Genomic DNA, 25,398 nt, shown 5'->3' with positions numbered 1-25,398 from the left:
AAGTAAAAGGATAAAAATCATACCTTTTCCGCAAGAGAGGTACCGATTTCGATGAAAATCGGCGTTCTATGGGCTCAGGGACGGAAAAATTAAAAAAATGATGACTTTTCATTTTTCGGCCATCGCGGACGGCGGCATCGTCGCCGACGACCGGCGGCCGCCACGGTGGTTCGACGCCGGAGTCATAACCGGATTCTAGAAAAGTTTGAAGGTTAGAAGTAGAGGTGTTCATGGGTCAGGCCCATAAAAAAATTTCAGCCTGCATACTAGGCCCGGGCCCGGCCCGGCCCGAAATATGGGCTTGAAATTTTGTCCAAGCCCAGCCCGAGAAAAAATTCTTAGGCCCGAGCTCGGCCCTTTTTTAAAAATAAACACCAATTTTTTAAAAAAGTATTTTAAAATTTTAAGAATATAAAAAAATATTTTTTATTATATATTCGGGCCAGGCCCAGGCCAAAAAAGTCGTGCCCGAGGCCCGGCCCGTTTTTTAAATGGGCCTCATTTTTTTGCCCAAACCCATATTTCGGGCGGGCCGTCGGGCCGGATCGGGCTGCCCGGCCCATGAACACCTCTAGTTAGAAGGGAGTTGAGAGAAGAGTTTTTTTTCTTTTAAAAGGAGGCTTCAGATGATTTTTTTGGGGTTTTTTTTACTTATATAAACACCCCAAAACAACGTCATTTTGGGGCTTGGCTTCTGATGCCCAAAACGATGTCGTTTTATGTTTGCCCATATGTGACCCGACCCGTCCAAAGGGGATCCGCGTGTTTTGTTAAATTGGGTCATTTGCGCGATTGGTCCTCATGTTTTACATTGTATTTTTAAATTAATTTTTTTATTTCTTTTAAATTTCGCAAGCATATTTTATTTTTGCTTCAATTTAGCCCATCGCTGCGCAGCGTTTTGGAAGGCGGGAATAATTTTCCTTTTGGTCCTCCATTGTTGCTTGCGCATTCAAGTTGGGCCCTCTCTTTTTTATTTCCGATTTTTACCCCATTTTTTATTAAACTTTAATTTAGTCCTTTTGCCTTTTTAATATAATTTCAGCCCTATTTTGTTTTAAATTTTTTTTATATTTCGAGGGCAATTAAGTTTCTTTTTGTTTTTTCCCTGTCTTGTTTCTAATGTTTTATTTTTTATTTTTACTTACTCCTTTAGTTTTTTTCATCGTTTTTTTTATATTTTGTTTTATTTTGTTATCATTCTAATCTTCATTACTACTATTACTATTGCTAATATTATTATTATTATTATTATTATTATTATTATTATTATTATATTTTTATAACAATTTATCTAACCTTTTTGCATGGATAATTTTATTCTATTTATATCACTGTCATATATTATTATTTTATCTTATAATGTATTATTTTATTTCTTTTTAAAATCTAATATAATGCATATATTTTGATGTTTTTATTTTGTAGTATGTGTTTTTTAAAAACTTTCATTTTATATATTTTTGTGTTTTGAAGATTTATATGGAGGTATTTTTATATAATATTGTTTTATCTATACATATACAATTACTGATTTGTTTAAACTACTGAAATTATTTTTATACGTGAGTTTTCAAAATATTCGGCATTCGAAATTCTCGAGGGGATTGTGCCCTAACTTACTGGGTTTCAATTTTTTTCGTTGAATTTAAATAGCCGAATATCTTTTTTTTCAATAAATTTATAAACATTTCAAGATTTAAATTTACTCTCGAGACTTCAAAGGGTTGTGTCCTAACTCACTGGATGTGACATTTTGTTATCTCGAGACGAGTTTTTTTAAAAACAAAAGCAAATTATTCATTTAACCTCAAGACATTAAATAATTAATTTGGTACCAATTTTGGGCGTTACGAGGGTGCTAACCCTTCCTGGTACGTAACTGACTCCTAAACCCGTTTTCTCAAATTTCGTAGACCAAAATCGTTTTTAAGGTGAGCCGATCACACCTCAATAAAGGATCGGTGGCGACTCTAATTTTCATTTTTAAGTCGAAACTAAATTTTTTTTTTGTTTTCGAAAAGCGGTTTCGACACTTAGATATGGGTTTTTTTTAAAAAAAATTAAAAATGGACTACAAGCATTTTTCCGGCCACGGCGGAGACAACAGAAAATGAGAGAGCACTCAGGTTTTTTTTAATGAAAACATAATGATTTTTTTTAAAAAAATTGACTGAGATAGGCAATGTTGAACAACGTAGCCGGCTTCAGTAATCCTAAAAAAACGTCGTTTTGGGCTTTTGAGCCAAGATCCGACCCAAGACCCCCTAGGATCCGTGTGTTTTTGGACGAAGGGTATATTTAATCCTTAGCTTATTTAATTTCTACCTTTTATAATTTCTATTTTATTTATTTTCGTATTTATCTATTTACTTATATCTTACAATTTATGCCTTACATTTTATTTTTAATTCTAATTGAACCCTCAATTTATTTATTTTCAACTTTTCATTTTTATTATTTTACCTATTTATTCTTTGCCCTTATTTTATATTCATAATGTTTGCATTTCTATCTTATCACGCATTATTCGTCGTTTTTTACCCGTTATCTTATATTGTGCTAGTATTCGTGTCAAGTGTTACACTTAAACGTATTTGGCCGTTTTATACCATACCCGAATAAATTAAATATATATCATTTTAAGTGTTACATTAATTTTTGCTCGATGTATAAAAAGAAATTTTTAAAATTAAGATAATGTTTCATATTTGGATATTCGAAAGGTCGTGCCCTAACTTACGGGGTTCGACTTTCTCTTTGAACCAAGATAATCGAACATTCCTCTTAAAATTTAAACACATGAGATTTAAATAGCATTTTAAAGAGCGAGCTCCTTTTCGAGGATTCGAGATGTCGTATCCTAACTTACGGGACGTGATTTTTTGTTACCTCGAGATAAGAGAGCCTTTTATATATATTTTGATTTATGCAAGCGGTTTAAATAATAACATTATACAAAGTGGGGTCGTTTTCTAAATCTCTTCAAATTTTTATTTTTCGACACTAAAAACATCAAGTAATCAATTAGGTACCAATTTTGGGCGTAACGAGGGTGCTAATCCTTCCTCGTGCGTAACTGACTCCCGAACTCATTTTTTTGGATTTTTGTAGACCGAAAAACATTGTTTTAATAAATCAAACCTTTCATTGAAACAATCAAATTTCGAAGTAACCGGATTACGCCTCTCAAAAGTGATTGGTCGCGACTCCCATTTTCGTTTTAAATAAAAAGTCGATTTAAATAAACAATTACCACATAGATTTTAGTACAACAAACATTTGGAGACAAACCAATTTAGTTCAGAATGCAAAACACATGAACCTCTGACCAAAAGTAGATGGTAAATTTCAATACAAAATCACAATAAAACAACGAAAAAGTTTTAAAGACAAATGGAATCATGCAAGACCAGCCTTGAGAGCTTGAATGGTGGAAACATCGGTTTTGAAGGATTTAGCCAATATAGTGTCGTCAATGTTGGTGGCAAAAAGGGTCTTAGGGAGCGATACGGTTCCTGCATTTGCACTTCCAAACGAAGAAATCGCGATAGCTGGGTTATTGGGATCCGCATTGTACTGATAGTGCACTAACCCTTTAGGAAAGATAAACATGTCGCCGGCTTGTAGACTCTGAGTGAAAAGCTTGTTTGTTGTGTCGACAAAACCAACTTCCAGGCTCCCATCAACGAGGAAAAGCAGCTCGGCCGCACGAGGATGAGTGTGTGGAGGATTGAGAGAGCTTGCAGGGTATTGAAGAACGGCGTAGGACACACTTTGACCATTTAGTGCTGGGAATTCCACCATGCTAGCTTTCAGGATCGTGAAATTTGCAGGGAAGGTGCTTTGGTTGACGAGGACTCGCATCCCTGTGTACGTGAAGAAGCTTCCATCAACGTTGTTTTGGTTAGGGACTAAAAAATCAGAAAGAATATCAGGATCACCAGCCAGGGCTATTTGAACAATGACAAATGAAGATAACACAAGGGAAAGCAATTTCATGGTGGAAATCCTTGAAGCCGTGTTAGAAAAATTAGGGAATGTGGTGCCTGCCTGGATGGGATGGTTCAAGTTTGAAGGATGGTGGTGTATTTATAGAGTTGAATTAAGTGTAATGGCTTTGTTGCAAGACAAATTTGGTGATATTGCAACAGGTGAAGATTACTAAGTCCCTTGTGCTTGTACGTGGGTTGGGTTGGAATTTAGGATGTTAAAAGACGTGAAGAACTATGAAGTTTACCCAAATTCCTATATATCCTTATCCTTCAATATACAGAATAATTGATCGGAGATATTCCCAACAGCTTAGTTGTCACATTTTGCTTCTTGTTGTTGATTAGGGTAAAAAGAGTGGAAGAATCAAGCATTATTATTATTATTATATTTGTTGCCAAAGCAAAATGAGTTGTAGTTTGTCCTCAGGGTACGGTCCCCTTTTTTGTGTGAAGGTTCTTTTATCCAAATTAAACTTCAATTGGGATGGATTCAGATTCCCCAATTAATTATTTAGAAAATGGAAAAAAATTGTGACATCATGTAGGTTGTAAAATGAATCTCTTATTGGCTTTCAGAATTGTAAGTGAATATTTTCTATTTATTCATCTAAATTAATATAGATGAGAGGTTATAATGATCATGTCATTTTTACTCAAACTAACAAATAATCGTGCAAATAAAGTCCTTAGAAATGAATTTTACGTAACCATCCGAAATTATTTTAAATCACTCATTCGTATCTAATTCCGACTTAATCATTATATTCTAAAAATTTTAAATTATCATTATATAGTTCTTAATTCCTACATATAATTCCCTAATAACTCAACAATGATTTCCTTACTAACACTTGTTCAAACTTGCTTCTACATTACCCATTTGTTATTCAACTCAATTTCATCATGATCACAATTTAAATATCATTAATTACTCAGGTTTGAACAAAAATCATTTAATAAAAAATGTATTATGAGTGAACAACCGGTTACGGTGCCTGGTAGGATTTCGAAGAAAGTCCGGTGTCGAGAGGAGGAGCCATCGGATGAAGGAGGAGATTTGGAAACTTTGGGTGCAGGAATGTCCAAACCATTCTCGTTTAAGGATGCTGTTCTTAATACAGGTCCCATGAATAATACCATGGATGATGAGTGGGAAGTGGATGATTTGGATCATCGAGAAGATGATGTGAGGAAAGATGTCGTTGATGGAGTGCCTTCAATTGAGTTTTCGGACAGGGTTTATGGACTTGCTAGAAAGAGCATGTCGAAGACACTAGTAGTCAAGTTGCTGGGAAGGAAAATTGGATATAACGCCTTATGGAACAAGGTGTGTGCCTTGTGGAAACCTAAGATGAGATTCCCATAATATCGATAACGACTATTATTTGGCGAAGTTTGAATCTGACTTGGACTACAATAATGTTGTTTCAAAGGGTCCATGGGTGATCTTCGGACATTATTTGACCATTCAGTCTTGGTCGACTCAATTTTCAACTCTTGAGGATTTTCCACTAAGTGTGTGGCTTGGGTCCGTATTCTAGGGCTCTTTGGAGCTCTATATAAAAGGAGCCTACTGCAAGAGATTGGGAGTTTGATTGGAAAGGTAGTCAAAGTTGATTTCCAAACGGACAAGGGATCGAGGGGCCAGTTTGCAGGGTTTGTAGTGCAAGTGAATCTGTCCAAACCTTTGGTTTCAAATCTCCGGGTTGCGAGCAGACTTCATTGAATTGAGTATGAATCTCTTCTGTCGATTTGCTTCCATTGTGGGAGATTTGGACATTTGCGGGATGTCCCTATGGTTCTCTGGAGAAGGGCATGAAAGGTGATGGGGAGAATCTTCATGGTAATAAATCACCAAATCAGCAAGGGGATAGTGTGGGTGTTCAAGAAAGGGTGGAAAAAGAGGAATTCAACAAGTGGATGGTGGTTAATCGTCGACAACGGCGTCAGCAACGACAGGGAGTCACAGGTTCAGGAGCAACTCAGGGAAATAATAGGGTTGGATCTAGGTTTAATGTACTTTCCAAAGTTGGGGAGGTGAAAGATGGAATACATGCACCAGCTTCGGGACCCTTTCAATTTGGGAAGCAGAATAATGATTGAGGGATAAAATAATAATGGGGATAGGATCAGTGAAGTTACGGTAAAAACAGGAGACAAATCACGGAAGGATACATTTGAGAATAAAAGCTCAAAAGAACAGGGGCTAAAAGTTGCAAACAAGCCTAGGAAACAAAAACAACTTTTAAATGGGCCAGTGGATATGAAGTTGGGTATCCGAAAGGATGGGTCCGGTTCTAGCTTGGGCAGTGAGGATGCTGGGTCAAAGTTTGGGCTGGGAAGGAGAAATGGAGGGAACTCAAATGGGCTTATGCTACTTGATCCCAAACACCACTCTCTGATGAATTTGAAAGAAAACAGAAGCCCACATGAGGGCTCTGTTAGGGCTGCTAATTTCAATGACAATTTGGGATTTACCAATTTAATTTCCCCCAAATTTGTTTCCATTGTCATTGAAGAAGAAAATCTCAAAAGACATGCTGGAAATTGGTGATCACAGTAATGATTTACGCCAGCTTGGAATGAATTTACCGGTTCCTTTAGAGCAAGCAATTAACAGGTTAGTGAGACGTTTGGAACCTGGAGAACAAAGTATGGGGAATCGTTCGGGAAATTGTCTGTTAGCTAAGCTAGGCCATATGGAGTTAGAACAAATTTCGGAAGTTCCTTGCGAGAATGTTTTGGATGACGAGGCCGGTACAGTGGGGATGGACGCCTCTTCAGACTGAATCTTCAGGTCGAGGTTTGGTTAATTTACGTTTTCCATGAAGCTGATATAGTTGTGTGGAACTGCCAAGGTGCAGGATATCCAAAATTTCACAAATTTTTAAAGGAATATTTGCGTGATTTTTATCCTAATGTGGTTCTTCTGGTTGAAACCAGAGTTAGTGGGTTTAAGGCAAAATGTGTTATTAAAAAGATTGGATTGCCAAATTCTCATAAAGTTGAAGCTAGTGGTTTCTTTGGGAGAGTTTGGATTTTGTGGAAGGATATTGTTAATGTGATTGTGGAAGTTAATAATTTTCAATTCGTGCACTTGAAAGTGAAATTTTCAATGGCTTTGTTTACTGGGATTTATAGGAGCCCTTGGTGGGTGTTGAGAAAGGATTTATGGGTTGCTTTTGGTTATATTGCCCAGAACGTTAAGGGTCCTTGGACGTTAGCAGGTGATTTCAATGCACTGCTTAATGAAGATGAGAAACAAGGAGGTTCAAGGAAAAATAATTGTACTTTCCCTCTCTTCCAACAATTTTGTTTTGATTATAGTTTGAAGGATATTGGTTTTCAAGGTCCTAAGTTCACTTGGAATAGAGGTTCTTTGTTTGAATGCCTTGATCGTGCACGGTGCAATTACCAATGGGATAATTTGGTTCCTAACTCCACGGTTTATCACATTCATAAGATTAAATTCGATCATCATGCTTTAGCTATTCGTTTTGGTCAGTATAAGACTTTAAAAGCCCCTCGCCCTTTTCGTTTCTTAAGTAGTGGGTTTTCTCATAGTGATTTTGGTCGATTTGTAAATGAGACTTGGAGTAATGGCAAGCATTTGGAGGGGTCTGTAACGAGTTTTGTAGCGGCTGTGAAAAACTGAAGTAAGGAAGTTTTCGGTAACATTCAGAAGAGGAAACAGATTTTACTGTCTCAGATTTGTAGGATTCAAAGGTGTCTTGAGAGATATCGTTCAAGAAAGCTTATTGAGTTAGAGAAAAACCTGCAAATTGAGCTCGAAGGGGTTCTTGACAATGAGGAACTCCTTTGGAAACAAAAATCACGAAGTGATTGGCTTTCGCTTGGGGATCGGAATACTAAGTATTTTCACTGTCAAGCGAGTAAAAGGAAACGAGCTAATCAAATTAATTCACTGAAGATGGATGACGGGTTGTGGAGTTATGAGGAGGATAGAATCAAATGTGAAGTAGTTTATTTCTATCGACAATTGTATACTAATGATGCAACCAATGTGGGCCTTTTTTTTGGTTAGAAACGTGTTCCCTATTCTTGAGCCCGATTTGCTTGAGACACTTGATCGAAGTTTGTCTACTCAGGAAGTTCATAATGCTTTGTTTGAAATGACACCACTTAAAGCCCCGAGGATTGATGGATTGCATGCCCAATTTTATCAGTCGTAGTGGGATGTTGTTGGTGAGTCTTTAGTGGCTATGGTTAGGAAAGTCTTCGAGAATGGGGATTTGGAGGATTTCTTTAATAAAACCTTAATTGTGCTTATTCTGAAGGTTGCTGCCCCTGAATTACTTTCGCAGTTTAGACTCATAAGTCTTTGTGCTGTTCCGTACAAAATACTCTCCAAGGTTATTGTGAATCGTCTTAAACCCAGAATGTCTATTCTAGTTGCGGAGAACCAAACTAGTTTTGTGGAAGGGAGACATATTATGGATAATGTTGTAATAGCCAAGAGATCATCCATTCGATGAGGAGTCGCAAAAGGAAAAAATGGTGGATGGCGATTAAAATAGATATGGAAAAAGCATATGATCAATTAAGGTGGGATTTTATTAAGGATATTCTTGATGATGCGAAGATACCTAATAATGTTGTTCGCATTATAATGCAGTGTGTTTCGATTTCAACAATGCAAGTGCTGTGGAATGGAAGGTTCACGGATGAGTTCAAACCAACGAGAGGTATAAGGCAAATTTTCTGTTGTCTCCAAAACTGTTTTACTAGAAAAAATTTTAAAAATTTGATCATTTGAGTGGGTAAACGACTTCGTTTTGATCTAAAATTTTAACCTCTATTTTTAGGCACCATTTTATGGTAACAAAAATGTTTCTACAAAAAGAACTAGTTCAAAAAAGTAAAAATAAATAAATAAGTAAATTCAAAAAAGTGAAAAAAAGTCAAAAAATATTCCGTGGGTAGAATTTTGTGCCAAAAATTTCCATATCAACTTTTTATCCTTTGAGAATGCTTCATATTGAATTTCATAATTTTAGCACATCAAAAGCAACTTGAACGAAAAATTCAAGTTGTTTTCCCTTGTTTCCGGTTGAAATAAAAAAAAATTGGAAAAGTGAAAAAAAAAGTCGAAAAATATTATATGGGTGGAATTTTGTGTTGAAAATTTTTAGACCAGTTTTTTTATTATCATTTAAGGATGCTCCAGATTAAATTTCATAATTTTAGCACATTAGAAACACCTTGAACAAAAAATTCAAGTTGTTTTTCATTATTTTATACATTTTAACACATTTTCGCTTCTTGTGTTAATAGGTACGAAAAGAGTTGTCTTTCCTTTCTTTGTGCAACTTAATTCTTTGGGAGTCAAGTTTTCTTTGGCCTTTTAGAGCTTTAGGCAAGCTTTGGTAAAGAGTGATCCCACATCTTTTTCAAATGCTATCGAGTTTGATTACTCTTTAAAAGTTACAAGTAAGAAAATCTTAAATTTTTTCTTTGCCTCTTAGAGTTGTTTATTTTATTATGAGTGCTTACAGTGAGATTTTGTAACACCTCATACCTAATCTGGTCGTCAGGTTTGAGCTATAAGACACCACATTCGTTGTCGGAGCAACTACTATCAGTTTAGATACATACACACATCATCGATCATGCAAATATAAGAGTTATAGGCTAACAATATAATAAGAATACAACCTTAGGTTCTATACGAACTTACGAAAGCTTTAAAGTTAACCTGAGGTTAAATTAGGACTGAATTGTAAAATTTTCAAAACACAAGGTCAACGTTATGATGTCACCAAATAGTTTGTCACGTCACGACGACAGTCCACTCGACATCGCGGTTCCTCGCCTCAACATGACATTATAGGCCTTTTCTCATCACAACGATATTCGTATGATGTCGCGATGTCGCATACTGTTTTTGCAAACTTCATTTGCAAACCTGCAATTTTGAACAACTCAATTCTATTCTCATAAATGACCAAATGAACAGTACTTATAAACCTTCAACACATACATACAACATATCAATCATCCACTTAGTTGATATATGCATGACATTCAAGACATTATTCACATATATATACATAACAACTTAACAAAATTTATATACATACATACACCATTCCTTAAGTAACAATTTAAGCATGACTCAACCTAATTGATATATGCCAAGTTTAATAAAAATGGAAACAAACAAACTCTACTGAGCACAAGATCATTGTTTGGATGCTGAAATCGATGCTTGGAAAGCTCGAATTGAACAATTGAACCTAACTTGCGCATGGGAAAAACAAATTGTATGCTGAGTAAAACACTTTGTGGCAATCTATGATTCGAAAATAATTTAAACAAATGTAAGTCAATGCATGCGACTATTTTTAAATCAACATAAAACAAAGCATGTGCAATATATTTTATACTAATCATCTTCCCACACAATTTAATATGCTCATAATCATACTAACACCCTGTCATACCCTAAAATTGGACTCGATAGTTTTAGGTTAGTGGATTGGATTCTCGATTTAGGAGTCGGGTTTAATTTTGGGAAAAGATGAGATTGGTACAGAATTAGAAACTCGAAATTATTAATTCGGGAAATCAATTTAGTAAAATGATTTTTGTAAGGAAAAAAAAGAAAATGGACTTGAAGATTTAATTTCAATTAAATTGAATTTTTTAAAAAAATTAAAATAATAGGGTTAAATTGGAATAATTAAGAAATGGGTGATAATTGAGACATAGGACTAAATAGCAAAACAAGGGAAAGATAGGAGTGTTTATGTGGCAAATAGCTAATTTTTTAAAATTTGGGTGTTCTTCCTTACAAAGTTAAAACACACATTGTTCATCTTTCTTTTGGCATTCATTTTCTTTTCTTTTTCTTTAAAGCTCTCAAATTCTCTCAAATTTTCATCTCATATCTGAAATTTCGCTCATCCTAACTCCAAATACTCACCAAGTTTTCAAAAAGATAATATAAATTCTATCAAATTCTCCCTTGTTTTTCAAGTTACAACACTTGATTTTCAAAATCAGACATTGTTGATCCTAGCTAGGGTAAATTTTTTATTCTTAATCATGTTTTTAGTTGATTTGAGTCTTTAATTTAAGTTTAACTTAAGTTTAGATAGATCTATCTTATATCCGCTAATTTTGATCGAAATGAGCTTGAAAATGGAAAATCTCGTGTCTCTTTATTAAATCTCTAATTTAAAGTATTTTTCAACTAAATTTTACTAGATTAAAAGTGTTTTATTCTTAAATCAATAGATCATGAAGGATTTTTAAGAAATCTGATAACAAAGTTGAGTTTAAATCTTGTTAATAGAGAATTATTTTTTGATTTGTGCAAATTCGAGTTTCTTAATTTTAAATTGGTTTAGATCAGATTTTAGAGTATAATTAAGTGTTTAGAATAATTCCTAAGTTAGTAGAATAGACCTAGATTGAGAAATCTGAATTTCGACTAGTTTCGGCTAAGTTTTCAGTCTGGAAAATAAAGACTGAAGTATGGGGTTTTGTTTGAATTTCTAGTGCTTTAATATGTGCTCTAACATATATGTATGTTGTATTTCATGTGGTTGAAGTGACAGATCCTTCTATGCCATAATCAAGCAAGTTGAGAGGCAAGGAAAAAGTCGGTTGAGCTTTCGACAAAGTGAGCGGAAGTGTCGAGGTAAGTGCTCTAGTGTTTGGCTATTGGTAAGTGTGATTTCAGATGTTAATCAAAGGCTTAGGAGGTCTTAAATAAGATTTAAGGCTTTGGTGTAAGTGTTTTTTTTCTCTTCGCTTGTGTTAAGTAAAGTATGCCTATGTGATGCTTTGTTGATGATGTGTAAGTGTGCAAAGTAGTAATTAAATGAGGTTTAATATATGTATATGTGATGTGAGTTGCTAATTTTATGCACATGTGTACAGCCCAATTTTGCCCGAGCCCAATTAACCATAAACCTACCTAGGTCCAACCTCAGCTACCCAAACACAACCAACCCAAATCCAAACAGAACCAGACCCAACTAGCCTAAACCCGAGCCTAATTACATCAAACCCAAATGGCCCTAACCCAGCAAACCCGGAGCCCAATAGCCCAGGCCCAATTTCATAAAAAATATCTGCCTAGAGTTTCAGAGACTGAAACCCTAGGCGCCGCACCTATTGCCTTTTGGCCTGTCGCTGCCGCCGGACGTCCCATCCGCGTCCATCATCGCCCATCCACTTACGCCGCCAGACCTGCAAACAAACAAGAGAAGTAGCAGAAACAAGCAGTAGCAAGTGGAGGGGATTTTGTAATGAAAAAGGCTATATAAAAAGCCATTTTTTTGTAATGAAAAGGGGGGAGAACAAATGTAAAGAAAAAATATATTGAGAAATCAATACAAGAATCGCAAAAAATTTAAAAAAAGGTGTTCTTCCTTTTTATTCTTGTTTTCGAGCTCATTTTTTTCTTTTTCTTTTTTTTTCAATCATATATATACATACATATAATAGTTTATATTTACAAAAAATACAAAAAAGTGAATTTTTACCTTTTTGAATTTTCCGGACGGCAGAGCCTCACCGGACCCTTGGCCGGATTTTTGGACAGGGGAGGGGATTTTGAGAGAAAAATCAATTTTTTTTAAGAGAAAGGGCAAAAAATGAAGTTTAAAACTTTTTTTTTATTATTTATAAAGGTATTAGAAACGGCGCTGTTTTGCCCTTAGGGGTCAGGTGCCAAAACGACGTCGTTTTGGCCCTGACCCATGCGGTGACCCGACCCTGGGGGAGGATCCGCGTGTTTTCTAAAAGGGGGATATTTGCGCGCGCAGTCCCCCTATTTTTCAGCACATTACAGCTTGGTCCTATTTCGTTGTTTTCTTTTATTTTGGATCTAGCCCTAAAGTTTTACTTTTGTTTCATTTTAGTCCACTGAAGTGCTGCGTTTTAGAACTTTGGTTTATTTACTATTTCGGTCCTTCCCTTTTTGCGCGTGTCGCAATTTGATCCTTCTTGTTATTTATTATTTCGAATTGGCCCTGTATCTTCGTTCTTATTTCGATTTAATCCTTTTTTAGCATCTTTTATTATTTAGTCAATTGTTTTTTAACATTATTACTTTTAATAATAATATTATTATTATTGTTATTATTATTATCATTATTATAATTGCCCTTATATATATACGTTTTTTTATATATATACATATTTTTTTATATACTTACACACATACTTTTTGTAATATATATATACACTTACATATTCTTTTTTTTAATATGTATTTTATATATGTGTTGTTTATATTTTATGATTCATACATATATCTATATATATACTTTTTATTTTATGATAGTTACATACATATATATGTATATGCTTACTTATATATATTCTTTATTTAATATTTTTAAAATACACATACATATATACATTATAATGTTATTCACTGTTATCGTTTCATTTGGTGTTAATTTATTTATTTATTTACATGCTCATTATTATTTTTATTTTATTTAGGTGCTTTAATTTTATATTTGTTTATTTACTTTTATTTGTTGATTTCTTTTCATTATATATTTGCCATCTTATTTATTTATCTTTTCTTATTTTGCTTGTGTTATTTACATTATCATTATTATCATTATCTTACATTTTACTCGGATTTATCAAAAACAAAATTTTTCAAATAAGGCAATGTTTTGCGTTTGGGAAATTCGAGAAAACGTGCCCTAAGGTGCTGGGTGTCGATTTTTCTCATTCAACCAAATGGCTAAATATCCTTTTAAAAATTTTCAAATAATGCAATGTTTTGCGTTTGGGAAATTCGAGAAAACGTGCCCTAAGGTGCTGGGTGTCGATTTTTCTCATTCAACCAAATGGCTAAATATCCTTTTAAAAAATTTTCAAATAAGGCAATGTTTTGCGTTTGGGAAATTCGAGAAAACGTGCCTTAAGGTGCTGGGGGTCGATTTTTCTCATTTAACCGAATAGCCAAATATCCTCTTGAATTTCAATCCATATCATCCGAGTTTTTTTTTTAGGATCGTATTTTAAATTTCATTAAAGTTTTCAATTTTTTGACACTAAGACATTAAGTAATCAACTAGGTACCAATTTTGGGCGTATCGAGGGTGCTAATCCTTCCTCGTGCGTAACCGACTCCCGAACCTATTTTTCTGAATTTCGTGGACCAAATTTGTTGTTTTAATAAAATCAAATCATTTATTAAAAACAACCACTTTTTAAGGTGACCCGATCACACCTTATCAAAAAGGATTGGTGGCGACTCCCATTTTCGTTTTCATTTTCAAAAACCCAAGTCGACCCCGTTTTCAATCAAAAAAAATGGTGTCAACAACATGTATGCAAGTCTAAGTTTGTGTGGCTTTATGAGCATTGTAGAAGTGTTATAAACACCTTTATGTGAGCATGCATAGTGAATGTGTAAAGTATTTGTGAAAATGTGAAATGGTTATATAATGTGCATAAAATAGTAATAAACCATGTGTTATTGTGATGTATTGGCCTTTTGACCACTTGGAACCATTGGATATAGTTGGCATGCCATAGGATTGTAAGTACTCACCATTATGTGTTATATGTGATGAGCATTGAAGCTTATGGGACAACGTGGAGAGATAAGGGAGCGTTGAGCTTAGCTCCGTTCACCAGGATAGCGTGGCGTGTTTGGAGAGTGTTAGCCATGAGCTACACTTATGGGACAACGTATGGCTCATTGAGTCTTTGGTGTGTTTGGAGATCCGGGTATCCAATGTATATGTAAGCATATATGTGTTGTGTTGCATGGTTCTTAAGTGCTTAGTAGTAACCTTAACATTCATTGAGCTATGTTTAGCTCACACACTTCAGTTTAAATGTGCAGCAAGTTGAATACTAAGTTGTGAAGGCAAGTGAGCTAAGTTAACCAAGGGAATCTACCATCTTTAGTAGGTGTTTGAAACTTGTGTTAGTTCTTAAAGGCAATATGATATGGATTTTTGGGAGTAGACATTTTATGTTATTTATGGATTGTTTGATTACTAGCTGAACATTTATATTGATGATATATGGTTGATATATTTTGATGCATGTTGGGCGTATATTTTATGTTGGAATGTTAATAGAGTAGCTAAAATGCGGTAAGATGAGCATGTTTGTAACAGCCCGATTTTGGGTCTAGATGGAACAGTGGTTTTTGGACGACAAATCCGACGAGAAAAAAAAATATAATGGCCTGAATTTTCAGATGTGTCGGAACGGTGATTCGAGATCACTAAATTCGACAAATGAGTAAAAAATATTATTAATTTAGTGAATATAAGTTAAATGTGAAGTTAGGAAAATTTTTGAAATAGTAAATAGCGCACTAGAAATAAATATTAAAATAATTAGAATAAAAAAATAGGGTATCGAGACCTCAGAGATTTTAAATCAAGCCATAAATATTTTTATAAATATTTATGGAGTGTTAAAAAGTTAGTATTAAAGTTTCGTTAAGAAATTTTAAAGTTCCGATAATTAATTGAACAAAAAGGACTAAATTGTAACAAATGCAAAATTATGAAAAATGATTAAATAGCTTAAATAATAAAAGGAAGAGGGCTTCAAAGGCAAATAGACCCAAGGTCTATTTGGGCTGGACGACAAAGGCATGAAATCAGCAACAAAGTAAGGAGAATTAAGGGCAAAATTGGAATATTGCAAAATTTACTTAATAAAGTTAGAACCAAAGTGGAATTATCTAGATTTCTCTTTATTTTTCTGCATTCTCATCAGCAAAAACACCATAGAAGGGTTTCCTTAATCTGGTTCTTCCTATTTTTACTGCAGGTAAGTTCAATTCTTGATTATTTCTTGAAATTTTGGTGTTTTTGTGACTTTTACAACTAGGCCCACTTGTTGAATTCATTAGTTTTTGATTCTATGAAAGAAGTTGAAAGTTGCTATGAATACATGCTGGAAGTATATGATGATTTAGCATGGAATTAGAGCTTTAAATTGTTCATATGCTGATTTTATTGAAAGAATTGAATAGAAAGTGAATGTTTGGGACCTAATAGTAAAAGAGTTTGAAGATAGAGTTATATGTGAAAATTCTGAATTTCAATAGTTGTGAAACAACTTATAATGTCTAGGTAAAGTATTAATTGAGAAAATTAGATTAATTGAGGGGTTAATTGAGAAAGGACCGAATTGTATAAACTGTGAAATTTGGGGCAGAATGGAAATCAACATTTTGCACTAAAGCAGTTTTGGACAGCAGCAGTAGTATAACTTTGAAAAATCACCAAAAATTGTGGGAATTGAATTAGAGAGTGAATAAAATATTAAATTAAAACTTATTGAGTCTAGTTTCTCATAGAAGAAACGGTGTAATTAATGGAATTGTAAATCATGAGATATAATAAATTTTGTGAGATAATGTCAGAATGATTTGGGGTTCCCCTGTTCTAACTTTGGAAAATCATAAAAAATTGAATAAAAATAATTATGAGTTATAATTTATATGCTTAGAATCCTTAATGAGTCTATTTCCAAAGGAAATAAACAGAAACATCATCCAAATTCTGTACAATTAGATAATTCATTTTTAGTGAAGAGTAGTCGGAACTATCAGACAGCGAAACAGGGGAAACTTTAAAGAATAAACTGTACTATTTGGATGAACTAAAAATTCTGAAAATTTTATGGTAAGAAGGTATGTGAGTATAGTTTCAGTTAAAATTAACAGATCTTAATTTGGAGCTCTGTATCCCCAGATAAAAATAATTTAGTGACTCTGACTCGGATAAACAGCTTTGAATATACATGTGAGTGAATAGTGAAATTATAACTAATGTTGTTTAAGTGTGTTATACACATTAAGGATGTGGAATGGAGAGGAGGAGGAGGAAAATTGGGAAATATATGAATGATTTGTGTATAGTTGGTCATATGCTTGATTATAATTGATAAACGATGAAATAGAAATGATGCTTATATTTGTGCATTATTGGTCATAGTTTAAGCTCATGTGTGAAAATAAAGTTTCATAGTATGTGTGAATGGTATATTCGATATATGATTTGGCATGAAATAATGTCATGAATGGTTTATGAATTAACACATGTTGGTAAGCCTGATACTTGAATAAATGTTGTGCTCATCCATGCTTATAATGCTTATGCTATATGTGTATTTGGCTAACATATTTGGTGTATATGCTTAGGCTTTGGCCAAGTAGTGGCTAGATTATGCCACGTTAAATTTATAAGTTATGCATTGAAATGGTTTATCGTGTGGTTAGTTCCAAAAAGAGTTATGTTTAAATACACTAGCTTGCAACTATGGTTGAATGATATGCTTATATCTTGTGTAATGTGCATAGAAACAAGTGTGGAAAGATAATGAAATAGTAAGTTCATATGGCTGAAATTTAATGGTTAAATGTTAATTTCATGAATTATATAATGTATGATGAAATGTATTTAGTGTTGAAATGAGAGTAAAATAAAAATGCGAAAATCAAACAAATAATCAAATTAAGCGGAACGCCGGATTTGAGTACTTTTAATCAAGAGATAAAGTGATAAGTGGTAGCTTTAGCTACACCAAGTGACAAAGTGATAAGTGCTACACTTATCTGATCAAGAGACAAAGTGATAAGTGGTAGTTTTAGCTACACTTATCTGATCAAGTGACAAAGTGATAAGTACTACACTTATCTGATCAAGAGACAAAGTGATAAGTGGTAGCTTTAGCTACACTTATCTGATCAAGTGACAAAGTGATAAGTGGTAACTTTAGCTACACTTATCTGATCAAGTGACAAAGTGATAAGTGTTAGCTTTAGCTACACTTATCTGATCAAGTGACAAAGTGATAAGTGGTAGCCTTAGCTACACTTATCTGATCAAGTGACAAAGTGATAAGTGGTAGCCTTAGCTACATTTATCTGATCAAGTGACAAAGTGATAAGTGGTAGTCTTAGCTACAATTATCTGATTAGGGACAAGTGATAAGTGATCATACGTAAGACCATAGTTATACTATGGCAAAGTCAAAGTGAAGTACTCAATTTTCCATAACCGTTCCCTAATTTGATTAAGGATGGTAAGTGACAAATGAGCCCAAATGAATTAAAGTAAATGGATAAGTGGCAGTGTATTTATACCAGGATGATGTTGTTATTTAAGCTAAAGTGATATTTTCATTGCAAAAATTGAGAATTTCATAAATGTGTTATTGAATGGTATAATCGATAAACGTTGAGTTAAATGGTAAATACGTATTAGTGTTGAACTTAATGTCATTGAATTGTACGTGAATTAAATGGAAATTGCTAGTGAATTGATTTAAATTGTGAGCATGAGAAGTTGCAAATTGAATGAAATGGAGATGAAACATTGAATTGCATGAGTATGTATCGGGTCTCGTAGGCCCTAATTATTATGATTATAATATTTTGAGGATATATTGTGAAAAGCTATAGAAGCATGTTAATTATTTTGAAAGTTTTAATTTAGATGAAATTTTATAACTCGGTTAAATACGTTTACAAGTGTATGTGTTTTGGTAATGCCTCGTACCCTATTCCGGTGTTGGATACGGGTAAGGGGTGTTACAATGTTGGTATTTTGGCAATTGAGGTGTGTTTCAATAGGCGAATTGGTATGTTTTGACTATTTAGGTATCTTTGAAAAGCATGAATGTCAAATTTATCATTTTGAGTATGGATTTTTGGAGGCCAGGATGTTTTTGAAAAGGTTTGAAAGTTTGCATGCTTATGTTTTAAATGTTTTATTTCATATAAATGCAATAAATTTTATATTTCAAATAATTCTCAATATTTTGACATTTTTATAAAAATTAGTCTCTAATTAATTGATTCTAAAATTAACTGAGATTTTATAATCGGACCAAGATTATTCTTTTATCAAGGGTCTAATTAAGTGTTTTAAGACTAACACATGTCGTTAGTTTAATTTTTTATGTATGATACTCATATGATAAGCATGAATGCCTGTTAAATAAGCATGCAAATAGGTTTAATTTCTTGTAATTGATCATGTATGACGTATCAAACATATAATTGTCTTCCGTTGATATCTTATTAATATTAATGTTAGCAAATCACATGTTAATATGTCAGTTCTAGTCCGGGTCACTTTGGTGACTAATGTGACCTCTTAAATTCAGGTCGGACTGACCCGGCCGGATTTGGGGTGCCACACACCCAATTCTATATGCATACAAATATATATACACATACTTATCCTTTCATACCACAAATTTATGTCATTTCCAAGTCAATTAGCTCCTTAATACGCAATTGGCCCCCAAGGCTCATTTTCGATTCAATTTGCACTTATATGTCCATAGCATATATCCTATCACATGTTTTTTAAATAATTCATTCATTTACAATAAAAATGACATCACATTTTAATCACTCAAATATATGTTTCTTACTTATGTTTATTATATCGACTAGTCAAATATACATGTACCTCTAATCAAGCTTATCATTAGTTCACTTTATTACATAAATAATATTACGATACTATAATGCAATCACACCATCAAACATATGTACACATATGTTAAAACATAACTCAATCATAGCTATTAATAAAGTATATACATACCTCAACTCATGTTTATGATCACAATCGTTTGATACATTTAGCTGCCTATTTAAACGTGAATTGAAATAAATTATGATAGCATAAACTTTATTTTTCAATTAACCAATTCAAGAATAAGTCATCCTTATAACTAAAATGCAAATCGATTTATATAATTAATCGTATAAATACTTTAATTCAAAGAAAGCTATAATTATGCTAGCACAAACCAATTATGCTATTTCTCGTCTGTTTTGCCTTTGTCCTAGGACATTCTGACCTTAACATTAACTACGAACATTAATTCGTTCATCAAATGGTATTAGTTTCACAACTAATCAATTATAATCAACAACCAAACATAAATGTCTACTTTACAATGAAGTTCCTTTAACCTTAATATTTGGAATGTCCGTATTTCGTTATTTACTCGATCAAATCAAATCTATCTTTGTATTTATTCTACAAAGATCTCAAAATATCAATTCATAAAGTAATATAACATATTTAAGCTCAATTTCATACCAATTTCCTATATTAGTTAAGTTATGCAAATTTTTATTCTATTCAATTTAGTCTCTGTCTCAATCTTCAATTCCCACCATAACATTTCACCCAATAACTATTAATAGTTTACCTCAATATTGTATAATGCAGTATATCATGAATATGCAATAACTAAATTAGTTTCGGGTCATAGAAATACAAACCGGAAGCTTGCACCACTCGTCATCGACTCTCGTCTTTTCTTTTCCCCTTTCGATGATCCTGCATCGTTTTTAGCTACGAATAATAATTCAATAATAGTATAATATAAAATTCTATCGAAATCAGATTAAATTAAAAATTCATACATATTTTTCAAATTATCCAATTTATCAGTCAATTTATCATTTCTTTACGATTTAGTCCATATCTCACCTTCTGTACCAAATTGCAAACAGTTCAAATTACTATCTAACTTACACAAATTCATAATTAAATTATATAAAAATTTAAATAGAATCATACCATATGGACTTATCTAACAAAACCAGCAATTAATAAGACGTCGAGGACTAATTTGTTAATTTGCCTTTTTGCAATTATCTACGGTTTGGTCCAAATCTCGATCTATACAAGTATTCAATTCAATTTATCAATTCAAAATATTTTATGGAAGTCTAATATATGCATGTATTATTTTAATTTCATTTTTTAGATTCTCCCTAATTTTTTTCATTTTATTCAGTTTAGTCCCTAAAACTGAAATTTTCATAACTCTCAAATTTGAGCTTTGATTTCGAAATCAATCTCAAATTCATCCTTATATAACTCACTTGCATCTAATATTATAGAAATTTCATCCCACTGTTTATAGTTTTTACACATTAGTCCTTTTTGACAAAACTTATATAAGGATTGTCACATTCATCTTCCTTGCCCCGCAAATGACAGTGAATACATTTAAACTGTTGAGCATTCACTTTGATGATAGCAATGAACCTGCAATGAGTACTAGTGAAGTAGTGCTAAAGATTATTTTTTGGGGAAGAAAACAGTAAATCGAGCATTAAAATGAGAAAAAAGTTAACGGGAAACAATTCCTATCAATTTCTTAATAATCTATTAATTTACTAATCTACGGGTCCGTTTGTTTACATGTAAAAGGTTTTACGGAAAATGTTTTCTGCATTTTCCTGTGTTTGTTTCGCAGAAAACAGTTTGGTCAACGGAAAATGACTTACAGGTCAACGGAAAATAAGCCTTTTTCCTTGTAAAATGGCTTACAGGTCAACGGAAAATAAGCCTTTTTCCTTGTAACCTTTTGAAAAGTGTAAGTCATTTTTCAGAGAAGAGCTCCTCAATAGATAATTTTACTTTTATATAAAAATTAACTTAAATCAAGTTTATTATTATATTGATAATAAATTTTATTTTTATTTTTAAAAATATTTAAAATATTAATATAAAATATTATATTTTTTAATATTATTAAACATACGTATTTAATTATTTATATTTAGTCATATAATAAATTATTAATATAATTAATATAATTAATTATTTTTAATAAATTATTTAATATTTAAATTTTTTTAATAGTAACTTTTAAAAATAAAAATTTTAAATAATATTATTCACATATTATTGAAAATATCAATATTAATATTTTAATACTAAATATTTATTATAGTTATAAATATATTAATAATAAATGTTTTGTAGTATAAATGTTAAAATATGTCATAAGTCTATATACTCTTCACAAATTTGCAATTTAGTTTCTGTACTTTTATTTTTAAGAATTTAGTCCCTCTACTTTCCAGATTTGAAAATCAAGTCCAACTGCTGACGTTGTTGATTTTTTTTTGTCAATTTTGTTAATGTCACATTTTTAAATAAAAAAATACTCAGTTGGTAGTCATGTAACTAAAAAATGATCATTGCAAAGAACCTAAATTTAACAAAAATATTTTTAATATATGTAAAAACAATGTAAAATATAAAATTATAGATATAAAATAAACTCAATTAAACAATGAAAAAAAAATCTCAAATGTATGTTTGTTTAATTGAAAACGACTTTTATGAAATATTTTTAAAGAATCTGCCAAATAAAAGAAAATATTTTACACAGATTCATCCAAACACCAGAAAATATTAACTTTTCCAGAAAAGTAAGTTATTTTTCAAAAATCATTTTTCGGAAGTCATTTTCAGTGAAACAAACGAAGCCTACATGTCAAAAAAAATAGTGGTAAGGAACGTAAAGGGGCACATAATAGGGTAGAGGAATTTTATTCCTTCAATAACATATTGGAGAATATTTGTATACATATTCGGAGCTACTTTTATACCCTAAACTTACACTATGGCGATCCGGAGGCTTATGCAAATTAACAGGGATTTGAGAGTCATGAGACCTTTAACCAAATTTTTATCCCACTGCTAGTGCCCTATTTCGGGGAATAATTCTTGGACTTTCATGTTTTCGATACCCGATAGAGGTGCTGAGTCAACAAAAAAGTTTATCTTCACAAATCCATGGGTCATTGAATACCTCAATGGTGGCTCCATTCCTCAGCCACCAACAAATACCCTTTGCAAGCAATAGCTTGGTAATAAAAATGCTCTTGTAAATAAAAGAATGATTATTCCATTCATTAGCATCAAGAAATCCACAACTTCGAAAATCTTACTAATTAAGAAGAGAGTCATAATTAGAGATATATCTTGAACGCATCTTCAATACTATTACCACATAGGTTTTAGTACTACAAACATTTGGAGACAAACAACTTAGTTAAAAATGGAAACACATGAATCTCTGATCAAGAGGTGGTAAAATTCAATCAAAACCACAATAGAGCAACCAATAAATTTTTTTTTTTAAAAAGACACCCGTCCTTAAAATGACTTTTACTAGGATGCAAGACCAGCTTGAGAGCTTGAATGATAGAAACATCAGTTTTGAAGGATTTAGCCAATATAATGTCGTCTATGTTGGTGGCAAAAAGGGTCTTAGGGAGCGATACGGTTCCTGCATTTGCACTTCCAAACGAAGAAATCGCGATAGCTGGGTTATTGGGATCCGCGTTGTACTGATAGTGCACTAACCCTTTAGGGAAGATAAACATGTCGCCGGCTTGTAGACTCTGAGTGAAAAGCTTGTTCGTTGTGTCGACAAAACCAACTTCCAGGCTCCCATCAACGAGGAAAAGCGGCTCGGCGGCACGAGGATGAGTGTGTGGAGGGTTGAGAGAGCTTGCAGGGTACTGAAGAACGGCGTAGGACACACTTTGACCATTTAGTGCTGGGAATTCCACCATGCTAGCTTTCAGAATCGTGAAATTTGCAGGGAAGGTGCTTTGATTGACGAGGACTCGCATCCCTGTGTACGTGAAGAAGCCTCCACCAACGTTATTTTGGTTTGCAGGGACTAAAAAATCAGAAAGAATATCAAGATCACTAGCCAGGGCTATTTGGACAATGAGAAATGAAGATAACACAAGGGAAAGCAATTTCATGGTGGGAATCCTTGAAGCCATATTAGGAAAACTGGGGAATGTGGTGCCTACCTTGATGGGATGGTTCGAGTTTGAAGGATGGTGGTGTATTTATAGAGTTGAATTAAGTGTAATGGCTTTGTTGCAAAACAAATTTGGTGATATTGCAACAGGTGAAGATTACCAAGTCCCTTGTGCTTGTGTCACGGACCGCAGTTCAAAGCCCGTGACAAGCGCACCAAATGCATCCAATGGAGGTTTGTTGCTCAGATGGGGATCATTTGGCCTACGAGAACTGGCCCGATTCAAAGAGCTGTTGGACAGGCCTGTCACATTGAAGCCTGATGGGCCCGATAATGAAGATAGGACTAAGTAGTCTTAGAAGTTCTAATTGTACACAACTTCTAATTCTGTAAAGTTAGAGTCCTAATTGAATACAGCTTTTAATTGTAGCCATCGGTTTTGGGGGAGCTCAACTATAAATAGAGAGCCTCCCCCTCATTTGTACTCACTCCTGAATTGTTTCATTATTCTTTGTGAATAAGAATTGAGAGCATTTACTCAAACTTTTCTCTCAAGCGTTCTTGCTTTTGTTCATCTTTCAAAGATCGTTCTTAATTCGTTATTCCGCTGTTCTTCATGGAAACTGACTTAGGCGTTTTTACGGTTGAATCCATTATTGGTGGAAGTTAGGCTGACTTAGGCGTTTTTAAGCCAAGAAACTGCCTAAGGCCACACGGATGTGTGGGAAAACTCCAAGTCCGTGACAAGTGGTATCCGAGCCAAGGTTTAAACCAAGTAATATTCGAGTTGTTGGTTCAAAGGCACCGTTGGGATGTCGAAAGAAGAGTTTGAACAAAGGTGGGTGAGGAAGTCTTTGAGGGAGACAATGTCGGCAGTAGAGGAACGTGTGGGTAAACTCGAGGGATCCATGGCGGATGTAAAGGAGGCAGTCGATGGGGTCGAGGATCGCATAACAAACTGGGAGGAGCAGTCCAGAGACTATGTAAAGATGTCTCTTGATTCCACCATGGACAAGGTAAACGAGTTGTTTAATTCACACAGGGATAAGCTGTCGGAAAGGAATGATGCTCTCGAGGCCATGATGATGGCTTTGAAGGAGGAAACAATGGCCACGACGAAGGCTTTGAGCACAAGAATAGAGGAGCTCGAGGGAGAGCTGTTCTTGTGTCAAGCAGCCGTGGGGAAAGGAGTGGCAAATGCAGCACTCAGTAATGAGGATGTCCCAAAGCCGAAAGAGTTTGTGGGGACAAGGTCTGCATGTGATGTGGACAATTTCTTGTGGAGGATGGAAAACTACTTCCGTGCCAAAGGCATCATGGAGGATGCGGTTAAGGTAAACACTGCTTCAATGTTTCTTACTGACATTGCGCTTTTATGGTGGCGAGGTAGGACCACAGATAAAAGGCAAGGTGAGATTGGGACGTGGCAAGAGTTCCAATGCGAGTTGAAGGAACAGTTTTACCCAGAATTTACCGAGGAAGAAGCTCGGGCAAAGCTGCAAGAGATAATGCAACATGGCACAGTGAGGGAGTATGTTCAAGAGTTCAAGGAACTCATGCTCCAAATTTCAGATGTGACCGATGAAGAAGCATTGCTTGCTTTTTAAAAGGGATTGAAGCCGTGGGTCAGACAGGAGGTGGAACAGGTGTCCAAAAACTGTCGGAAGCCATGACGGTAGTTGAGTTTGTGGTGAAGCTTGGTCTAGGGAAAGACAAGCTTGGGTCTTCCAAGTTCGATGGAAGGGGCGTATGTGAAATAGATCACAAGGAAGATAGAGTTAATGGCAATGAAAACGGCGACAATGGTGGTAATGGGAAA

General features: G+C 33.9%; 2 protein-coding genes across 2 annotated transcripts; both read right to left on the bottom strand.

Moving 5' to 3' along the window:
• Positions 1-3,240: 3,240 nt before the first annotated feature.
• LOC107898360 (germin-like protein 9-3) lies at positions 3,241-4,367 on the bottom strand. Its single transcript, XM_016823866.2, has 2 exons — positions 4,275-4,367; positions 3,241-4,053 (listed from the first exon to the last, which is right to left on the bottom strand). Exons 1-2 carry the CDS (start codon positions 4,365-4,367, stop codon positions 3,403-3,405), a joined length of 744 nt encoding a protein of 247 aa, XP_016679355.2. The 3' UTR covers positions 3,241-3,402.
• Positions 4,368-11,936: 7,569 nt separating this feature from the next.
• Positions 11,937-23,598, bottom strand: LOC107898095 (germin-like protein 9-3). Its single transcript, XM_016823641.2, has 3 exons — positions 22,952-23,598; positions 12,138-12,215; positions 11,937-12,018 (listed from the first exon to the last, which is right to left on the bottom strand). The coding sequence occupies exons 1-3, from the start codon at positions 23,596-23,598 to the stop codon at positions 11,937-11,939; spliced, it is 807 nt and encodes a 268-aa protein (XP_016679130.1).
• Between the last annotated feature and the right edge of the window lie 1,800 nt (positions 23,599-25,398).

This window comes from Gossypium hirsutum, chromosome D04 (genome assembly GCF_007990345.1).
Source record: "Gossypium hirsutum isolate 1008001.06 chromosome D04, Gossypium_hirsutum_v2.1, whole genome shotgun sequence".
NCBI lineage: Eukaryota > Viridiplantae > Streptophyta > Magnoliopsida > Malvales > Malvaceae > Gossypium > Gossypium hirsutum.
This window is presented reverse-complemented; position numbering and strand designations above follow the sequence as displayed.

Coding starts and splice junctions, on each gene's coding strand:
- LOC107898360 (XM_016823866.2), bottom strand. CDS start 4,367: ATGCTTGATTCTTCCACTCTTTTTACCCTAATCAACAACAAGAAGCAA. Junction 4,054..4,274: donor TATCTCCGATCAATTATTCT/GTATATTGAAGG, acceptor CATCCCATCCAG/GCAGGCACCACATTCCCTAA.
- LOC107898095 (XM_016823641.2), bottom strand. CDS start 23,598: ATGGCTTCAAGGATTCCCACCATGAAATTGCTTTCCCTTGTGTTATCT. Junction 12,216..22,951: donor AAAAGTCATTTTAAGGACGG/GTGTCTTTTTAA, acceptor GTTTGTTTGCAG/GTCTGGCGGCGTAAGTGGAT. Junction 12,019..12,137: donor GACAGGCCAAAAGGCAATAG/GTGCGGCGCCTA, acceptor TGATGTAATTAG/GCTCGGGTTTAGGCTAGTTG.